At 42.0% G+C, this 10,314-nt stretch overlaps 1 protein-coding gene across 1 annotated transcript; it reads left to right on the top strand.

The window, feature by feature from the left end:
* The first annotated feature begins 5,638 nt into the window (after positions 1-5,638).
* Positions 5,639-7,923, top strand: LOC130457144 (F-box only protein 3-like). Its single transcript, XM_056815942.1, has 2 exons — positions 5,639-5,909; positions 6,067-7,923. The coding sequence occupies exons 1-2, from the start codon at positions 5,639-5,641 to the stop codon at positions 7,269-7,271; spliced, it is 1,476 nt and encodes a 491-aa protein (XP_056671920.1). The 3' UTR covers positions 7,272-7,923.
* Positions 7,924-10,314: the final 2,391 nt, after the last annotated feature.

Genomic DNA, 10,314 nt, shown 5'->3' on the forward strand with positions numbered 1-10,314 from the left:
GAGTATAATAATGATCAGGATAGACCCACTCTTAGTTTCAGATCTGCAATGATTTAAGGGGATTTCTTAGAAAGAAAAGGGTGCAATATTCTGATTGATAAGGAGAAAGGACCAGAGTCTCATGTACACACACATAATATATAATATTTACATATATACAATCAGAGTATGGTATAGGGAGATATAATGTTAGACTTGAACTCAGGAAGATTGATCTTCAAATCCTTCCTGTGACACATGTGTGACCATGGACAAATCACTTAACTTCTGTCAGACTTATGCAGCTACCTAGGAATTATCTGCTAAATCAAACATGGTTTGCTTTCTGAGATCTATATCTACTGTTGGTAAAGGAATTATACACACCAAGAGTTCCTTATGCTGATGAACTCATTCATCAGTTTCATGTCTACAAATATACAATTAGGCTATAACCCACCAATCACCACTAAGGCAAAGAAGGTCAGGCTACTTCTCCCTATTCTCACAGATGCCCCTCAAAATGTTACTCTTTGGTGACTATTCCCATTCAAGGTTTTCCTTGATGCTCATTATATATATACATAATATTAATCTCTCTCTCTCGGCTTTGAAAGAACCTCAAACAATATGCTTTATCCTAGATCACATTTTAATTAATGACATTCATTTACTTTTTGCTTTTTATTCTTAAAACTGATTTTTGTTGACATTGTGAATGGGAATTTTTTTTTTATCTTAACTTAATCAGGTACTTGTAGTGCTCCACTCTTTCAACTTAATAAATGAGGAACATGTGAATCCTTCTGATAAGAGTTCACACCCTCAGAGGACAGGAGGTGGATCCCACAGACACGGGCCCCTGGGCAGTGCTAGGCAACTGAGACACTTTGATTGGTTCCTGAGATGTGATAGACCAGCCCATAGTGAAAAGAAGGAGGAACCAGAGAGACAGGAAGTGATGTGGAGAAAACTGCTTATAAAAGTCAGCCTAGAGCATTCTGGTCACTTCTGCTTCTGCTGTGCTGGTGGCTCTTGCTGAGGGAGGATTTCTCCTTCTTCTGCATTGGTAGCTTTTGCTGAACATCTTCTGTGTGGCATTTCTCTGTTGGAGGATTTTCTGCATTTAAGGACTTCTGCTTTGGAGGCTGAGACTCTCTTGCTTCTTTGGCTAGAGATTGGAAGTTTGTGGGGGAGCAAGCTAGATTTCTTTGGAGCAGATTTAGAGTGGTAGACTAGACAATTTCCCCTATCACCTTCCTACATTTCTCTCTTTACTATTTCTACCCTGTTGTAATAAAGTTACTAAAGCTGCTAACAACCTCATAACTTAAGAATTAATTTTATAAATGGGGACCACAATCATTAAAACAAATTCTTATATTTGTTAAACCAATCTTTAATTATTACAATATCTTTTGTTTTCATGTTGTCTGTATTATCCCTTATATCCCACCCAAAGAGCTATCTCATATAACAAAGAATTTTTAAAACAAAAAATGAAAAAGAGGAAGATGAGAAAAATTCAGCATAATTGATCAATACATTAAAAAAAAAAACTACAAATACATGCAGTATTCCACACCTATGAACCTTCAACCTCTGCTAAGGAGTGGAGGGGAGTACTTATCTTCTCTGAGGCAATGCTCAACAAACACTTATTAAGCATCTACAGTTACTATGGTTCCCATGTTATATATTCCCATAGGGATGACCATGCTGAGGTTGAGTCCAATCTTGGCTTTCAGGGATTTTTAATTTTTAGTTCTTTCTCTAACAGTTCTTATTCCAGTATCAGCTCCATTGCTTTACATAGAGTCAGTACTCCAAAACTCTTCTAGAATGGCCTGGAGGCAAGTGGGAAATCTCCTATCCTGCTAAGTCTGGAATAGTCTATAGAAATGAACAGAAAAGATCTGAACACTTATTTACCCATTAGAGTCATTCAGGATCCTTCGACTCCTTAGTAATGCTCTTTGTTTTGCTTCCTGAAGGTATTTTCCCTCTAGCAAAGAAATAACTGTGTAGTTATGGGAAAGTGCTGAAGGGGTATATCTGAATCCACACAAATCCTGCTACAATGCTTTTGGCCCATTGGATCATAGAATTAAAACTAGAAAGGACATTAGAGATCATTGAATTTAGTTCTCTCATTTTAGGGATTATAAAAATGAGATTAAATGATTTATTGAAGGTCATACAAGTGGTAAGTGGCATGCTGGCTATGTAATAGAACAAAGGATTTGGAGTCAGGAAGATGAGTTCAAATCTCACCTTCAGACACTATTACTCTAATTTTGGGCAACCTACAATTTCTTTCCACTTCAGTTTTCTCATCTAAAGAAATAGGAGTAATAACAACACTTATTTCACAGAATTGTTGGGAGGATCAAGTGAGACAATACATATAAAACTCTTTGAAGATCCTAAAGTCTATATCATCATTGTTATTACTGTTATCATAATTACAAGCAAAGAATCAGCTTGATTATCTTGTGTTTTCTACTTTCAGTTGGAAAAATCGTTATTCCTTTTCATGCCTTTAACCCAAAGTCCTCAGTTTTTTTTTGTGAGGAGGGATGCCTTTTTATTTCTCTGAAGTTTTGTTATCATGGAAGGGGTATTTACCTACTTAATGCCAGTCAAGAGTCTGGGCAGTAGGAGAAGGACCCTTGATGGTGATAACATCCCTGAGCTATGCCAGAAAGGACATTGCTAACTAACTATTCTCCCAGATGAGAAACTCAGCAAATAAGGGAATGGAAACATTTCCCTCTCTACCCCTTGGAAAAGAAGAGAAAAGTGGTTGAGGAAATGGTCACAGCAACCAAACTTAGAGATCTATGGGGTAGATATTTGAGGTGTACCAGTAAGGAAGGAACACAGTAGAGTGGAAATGGTACTGAATTGGGAGTAAGAGGGCTTGATTTCAAATCCTTCCTTTGATTACTACTTGTGTGATCTTGGGCAAGTCATTTGTCCTCTGCTGGCCTTAGTTTCCTCCTCTGTAAAATGAGAGATGAGATGGTTTCTGAAGGCCCTTTGTACTGTAGAATTGTGATCTTTATAAACAGGTTGGAGATCATTGCCTTTAACAATGGTTTCTTGAAACTAATTTCTACTGCCTAATGAAATGTAACTTACAAAATCCACTCATTGGGGAAGACCTGGGAGAAGTAACTCAGAGGAAACTCTCCTCGGAGCTTCAGCTATTAAAAGTCTATTGTACTTTAGAAACTCTGAAATGGGAAAAAGGAACTTAAAAAAATCCTGTCTAAAACTGCAGTAAATTTTAGAAGCATCCAGGTGGAAAACACATCAAACATGTCCCTTCCAAAGCAAGTTGTCACATTTCATCCCAGTGATGAGCTTTCTATTTCAGTCTCTCTTTTGCTGAAGTGTCCCTGCATTCTGAGCTGAGGTGAGCAGCAAAACAGAAGGTTGAGAATGACACATATTACTGCCACATGTTAGAATTCTTTACCAAAAGGCTTAAAGGTTTTCTAAGATTTTGTCTTCCTTGTCATCACAAATAAGAGTAGAGGCTCTCCTTACCAACATTTCCTTCCCTTCAGAGAATGTCCTTTCCTTTCTCCTCATACCCTCCTTCCATCCATATCAAAGCTGAACACATTGGCAAAGGGTGACAGGGACTTAATCTCCTTATTGCATCTGGCTTGGGCAGGGAGGGTGGTCACCAATAAACCCATGCAGAGGTCATTTTTATAAACTTCTCCCACTATCTACCTATCTCCTAACAGAGACCTTTCCCCTTCCAGACCATATAAAGGTGTCAGAGAGGGAGGTGAAATCAAGCAAAAAATGTGCTGTAAGATGAGAGCACATCACACTTAGAGATGGAAGGTGAAGAATCAGAAGCATGAACAAAGAGATGGAATCAGAGAATTTGTAGCTGTTAGATGGTGTTGTGGATAGAACACTTGACCTGTAGTCAGGATGATTTCTGTCCAAATCCTACGTGCAGGGGCCATTTTGGTTTCATCCTCCCCTTCTTTGCCCTCATATCTTCCTTCTGGGATTGCCTTTCATTTGCACTACACTTACTTGTATATTGTCTCCCCTGTTGGAGTATGAATCCCTTGCGGTCAGGGATTATCCTTAGCATAGTGCCTGGCACGTAGTGAGTGCTTCCTAAATGACTGTCTATGAGATGCTGAGCAAGTCCCATTACTCCTCTCAGTTTCAAATTCCTCATTTATCAACTATATTTATGTATAATTATAGATACAATTTAATAATTATAATAGTGGGGATAAGAACTACTAAATAAGGTTATTGTGAGAATCACTTGAGAATATATACATATATATGTCTATGTCTATATATAAATACATACACATATATATTATATATAAATACTTGGAAAGCCTTGAAGCAATGCATAAATGTCAGCTATTATTATTTAGTGTTGGGAAACATCTTGGAGAGCATTTGAGCCTAATTTTTAGGAACCATGCTTTTATCTAAGAAGGAAGTGGGCCATAAAGCACAAAGGATATAGATAGGGTACAATGCTTTTTCATTATGCTACCAAATAAGGGTCAGGAAAATGTTCCAAGAATGGAAGGATACTTTGAAATGCTTGGGCAAGTTACCATTACTACCGGGTTGATTTGAGAATTAATTCTCCCGGTGGGGAGAGTGGTTCCATTAGTTCCTCTTCTGGAGAATTATAGGGGAGGTCTGCCAGTATTTTCCTAGACATAAAAAAATCCCTTAGAATTTTTTGAAAGAGTCCTCACTGTCTATGCCTTAAACTGGTGTGTTGATGTATAGTTCACTCAGTGCATGTTTGGCTGCTTCTTTCTTGGCCTCTTCCAGAGGTGATAACTCTAGTTTTAGAGTCTGTCCTCACTTCTGAAGAAGTACACTGAAAAGAGAAAAATGGGGAATTCCAGATAATTTTATAATGACTCTTGTGGAGAGAGTATTAAATGAAAGATGTTAGATATAATTTTCCTTATCTGTAAGATGAAGGCAAGACACTTAATCACCATCAATAGATGATTAAATATAAACATGCACATATATGTACAATAATGACAAATATGGGGCAACCAGGTAGCTCAGTGAATAGAGAGCCATGCTTGCAGATAGGAAGTCTTGTGTTCAAATCTGACCTCAGACACTTCCTAGCTGTGTGACCCTGGGCAAGTCACTTAATCCCAATTGCCTAACTCTTATTGCTCTTCTGCTTTGAAAGCAATATTTATTATAGATTCTAAAACAGAAGATAAGAGTTAAAAATAATAAATGATTATTTCCACCTTTCCTGTGATATGATTTTTATTTTCCTCTCATAGTTTTATTTTTATTTAAATTTTATTTTATTTGTTCTTAATTACATGTAATACCAAATTTTTAACATTTTTTTAAACTTAAGTTCCAAATTCTCTCTCCCTCCTTCACCTCTTCACTCCTTGAGAAGACAAGCAATTTGATTTAGGTTGTACATGTAAAACATTTCCATATTAGCCATGTTGCAAAAAAGAAAATGTAGACCAATTCCCCCCCCCCCCCCCAAGAATTATGACTCCATCTGTTCTTTTGCTGGAGGTGGATAGCATTCTTCATCACAAATCCTTCAGGATTGCTTTGGGCTGTGAAGCTAGGGGTAGCAGCCGGCTGCCCCAGCGGGATGGGGAGGGAAACCTTCATCCTCAGCCCCAGCCTGGGAGGAGCCTCGTGGGCCAAAGTCGGCGAGGCCTGGGCCGCATTGAGCGGGGAGTCCCGGCTTCCTGCTCCTTTCCAGCAGGCCCAGGAAGCCCTCGGAGCCCCTGTTGGGTGGTCGGCAGGGCCCCTCCTCCAGGGCTCTCTCCTCCCTGATGCCTCCCTGACTGAGCGGCTGGCTGGGGAGCCCAGACCCAGGCACAGGGAGGCCCCAGGGAGGGGGATGACCTTGTCTCAATGTAGAGGGAAACTGAGCCGAGCTTGAGGGCTGCGGGATCCTCTAGTGCTCGTCCCTCCTCGCTTTGAATTCTTGGATGAGGAAGCCGGCCCGTGAGGCCTACGTCTTCCCGGCTCAGTTTCTCCCTTTGGGCATAGTTTCTGCTGGGGTCTGATCAGGCATCTGGAGTCTCCCTTTCGGGGGGCCGCAGTGCAGGGGTCCCAGGCCCTCGTGCTGCAGAGACAGGGCGCTCCCAACAGAGGCAGGACCAGCCCCAGGCTTCCAGGCCGCGGGCCTCTGGGGGAGCTTTCTTGGGCTGCACTCCAAAGCCGCGGTTTCAGGCAGCTTCTGGAGCCCCCGGAGCCAGCGCCTGGGGTCCCCCTGGCTTCCTGCCGCAGCAGAGTGCGCACTTGATGCTAGGAGCACTTGCTCTCGGTCTCGGGCCGTGCCGCTCCGTCACGGGGCCGTCCGTGCTTTCTTCTTCCACTGCAGGCTGATGGGCAGCATGGCCCTCTCCAACCACTACCGCTCAGAGGACCTGCTGGACATCGACACGGCCGCTGGAGGATTCCTGCAGAGGCAGGGCCTGAGGCAGTGTCTCCCCCTCACTTTCTGCATACACACTGGTTTGAGTCAATATATGGCCCTGGAGAGTGTCGAAGGCCGCAATAAATACGAGATCTTCTATCAGTGTCCGGACCAGATGGCTCGGAATCCATCAGCAATTGATATGTTTATTACAGGTGCTTCCTACTCCGAATGGTTTACCTCTTACGTGCACAACGTTGTCACAGGGGGCTACCCCATCATCCGAGACCAGATCTTCAGATATGTTCACGATAAGGGGTGTGTGGCGACCACTGGAGACATCACAGTGTCCGTGTCTACATCCTTCCTGCCAGAGCTCAGTTCTGTCCATCCACCTCACTACTTCTTTACTTACCGAATCAGGATTGAGATGTCTAAGGATGCCCTCCCAGAGAAGACTTGTCAGTTAGACAGCAGATACTGGAGAATCACCAATGCCAAGGGTGAAATCGAAGAAGTCCAGGGGCCTGGTGTTGTGGGAGAATTTCCCATCCTCAGCCCAGGCCGGGTATATGAGTATACCAGCTGTACCACGTTCTCTACCACGTCAGGGTACATGGAAGGACATTATACCTTCCACCTCCTTTACTACAAGGACAGAATATTCAACGTGGCCATTCCCAGGTTTCATATGGTGTGTCCCACATTCAAGGTCTCCACCACCCCAAGGGAAACACACAATGAGTGTGCCGTGATCGAGGAAGACGAGGAGTCCACGGATTCTGAGAACTTTGAGGACCAGCCCCGGCTCCTGGACTTCTCTCCCCCCACGGGCCACTGTCCTCGGCACACCTGAGCGCCCAGGCTCTTCTGGAGAGTGTAAATACGGGCTGTTCCGGCATGTCTCCGGGCAGCGGACAGAGCGGCCCAGCTCTGGGGTCCACCAGACACTTTATCTTAGCAGTTGGTTTGGGTTGTTTGTGTTCTCTGTATGACAGAGGAGGGGAAGGGAGGGAGGAAGGGAAGGCCAGGCCTCTTTCCTTTCCTCTTCCTCATGTCAGATGGGAAATTGTTCTCCAGCTGAGGGGCCGATAGTTCTGCCTTGTTGAAAGCATTTTGTCCTTGTAATAGTTACAGAAGCTGGCTGTGTGGGGGCAGCGGATGGTAGGGAGGGTGGCTTTCCACCACCGTCCCTGCCCATGGAGCAGCAGCAGTCAGGATAGGGGAGACGCTAGGCTTGAGCAGCCTACCAGCTTCCTTTGGTCCTTGGGTTATCCTTTCCTGCCATTGTAAGTCGTCTTTGGAGGAACTGAACTACTTGCAAGTAGCCTTGGTAGCCAGGGAATCCATCCGAGAGCACCCTGTCCATCCATTTTATACCTACTGGAGACACCCAAGACCTGTCGTGGTTGATGTCAGTGACCGGCAACTAAAAATGGTCTTTTTCTCCTTGAAGACAGACAATCCATCCTTGAATTTATTTTAGATTAAAAAAATCTTTTAACATAGCAGTCATTTTGAAATGTGGTATATTAAAGCACCTGCCGTGTTCCTACTAAAAAAAAAAAAAAGGATTGCTTTGGATCATTTTATTGCTGAGAATAGCTAAGTCATAGTGGATCATCATATAATATTGCTGTTCTTGTGTGCACTCTTCTGGTTCTGCTCATTCCACATAGCATCAGTTCAAGTGAACCCTTCTAAGGCTTTTCTAAAAGTATCTTGCTGTCATTTATTATAGCACAATAAAAGTCTATCACACTCACATACCACAACTTATTTAGCCATTCCTTAATTGATGGTGATCCCCTCAATTTCCAAATTTTTTTCTACCACTAAAAGAGCTTCTATAAATACTTTTTTGCATATTTAAGTCCTTTTCCTTTGATCTCCTTGTGTCCCTACTTCTATATTTGTACACACTCTGACCATCTGTCAGTTATTTTCCACTCTTCCCCTTTTTCTTCTTTTCACAGATAAGGTAGGCATAAGGTAGGAAAGGAGAAATTTTGTAATTGGAAGTATCGGTTTGATTCATAATGTTAGAGGCATAGATTTTCATGATCCAGAGGGAACCTCAGATTTTCAAGCCTCAAGAGTTCTTAACCTTTCCATTCTAAACAGAAAGTAAAGATTTAAAAAAGAGAGCTTAAAGCCACTTGGGTTGCAAGTGATCATCAGAATGTTCTCTTGGTCCTGGTTATGGTTATTGCGAGGATGATTAGAAACTGACCAATATGTGTTTGTGATGAAGTATTCATTCATTTTCAGAGAGGATCAGTGACATTATGGGGGAAGGTCTTGACTTGCTTGAGAATTGGATTTAAGTGAGGCAGACTTGCATAAAGTTAGCCTTACTCCCTCTTCCAGAGTCATCCAAGTCTTGTGGCAGGACAAAAGTTAGGATACCTGGCAATGGTCCAGGATGCAATGGATGACCTTGGCATCTTTTAGGTCTCACCAAGCTCTAGGTATTCCATAGCACCTGTTTTAGTTGTCTTCATAGCTGTTGGAGCAAAGTATTCTCATCCACCTATTCCACCGTGAGAAATCTTCACATGCTTGGGGTAGACATTTTCCTAACTCACTAATAGTTTGAAGCCTATTGATGACCCTCAACTTGGTTTAGTTCATTTGCCAAGACTGTTTCATTGGAATGTGGCCATTATCCAAGTGACAACTTCTTGGAGCCATAGGTAAGAGTTGGGTGAAAAGTGGATTCTGAAGGTGGATGAATGGCCCTTTAAAGGGCTTAGCAAGCCCTAACACCAGAGGAGCTGATCCTCCCTGAACACCCAATATATACCTCCAGAAGAGTGAGAGTTCAGTGAACTAGTGATTGGTTTGAGTAACAGTATCAGATGAAGGAATATGTGTGTGTGTGTGTGTGTGTGTGTGTGTGTGTGTGTGTGTGTGTGTGTGTGAACATAGGTATTGTCTGAATGTGGAATCTTAGGCAATTTGAGGATGTGTTTTAGGTGAAAATCTTTAAGTAAAGGTCCTTGGAGGGCTCAGGGTTTCTCCTTTGATAAACTTTCATTAGGGAACACAGGGATAATTGAGAAGTGAAATAGCAGATAGAGTCAGGTACTCCTGCCTTTGTCTACGCAGTGAGATTGATCTTCATTGGGTCATTGATTTTCATAGGCTGATTCAGCATTTGGGGACTGTGGTGATGAGGTTCTGGCTGATGCAAATATTCAAATAGGATAGTTCTGAGTCCTAAATCAGGCAGATTTTCAGAGATAGTTCCCAGTTAGAGAATTCCCTATCCTCAAGAAATAACTGATCTTTCTTATATTAATGTGTCACAGAGTTAATCCTGAATCTATAAAGGATAGAACTAAAATGGCCAAGAGAGAATCAAAATCTCAGGTAAATGAGACATAGTAAAATTGCCTACCTTCTTTAAAAAACCTGACCCAAATGAATTCCATGTCTAGGTAGTGGGAGGACTTATAAGATAAAATCACAAAGGCACCATCAATAATCTTTGAAATTGCATGAGAAGTGGGACAGGTGCCAGAAAATTGGTCATGGGAAAAGGTTGCTTGATTTTAAAAAGTGGTGGATTTAAAAAATGCACTGTGGTGAGTTTGATATCGATACTCACATATGGAAGATAGAGAAGACCAGAATGGATGAAAGTGTAGTTGGATGAATCCATTGATGACTGAATCCAGAGAGCATTGTTTTATGTTTATAGGCAAACCTGAAGGGAAGTCTTCGGTGGAATGCTTCAGGGATCTATATCTGGTTCTGTTTTTTTTTTTTTAATTATATGTTATTTGATCATTTCCAAGCATTATTCATTAAAGACAAAGATCATTTTCTTTTCCTCCCCCCCACCCCCATAGCTGATGCGTGATGCCACTGGGTATCACATGTGTTCTTGATTC

Source organism: Monodelphis domestica, chromosome 1 (assembly GCF_027887165.1).
Source record: "Monodelphis domestica isolate mMonDom1 chromosome 1, mMonDom1.pri, whole genome shotgun sequence".
Classification (NCBI taxonomy): Eukaryota; Metazoa; Chordata; class Mammalia; order Didelphimorphia; family Didelphidae; genus Monodelphis; species Monodelphis domestica.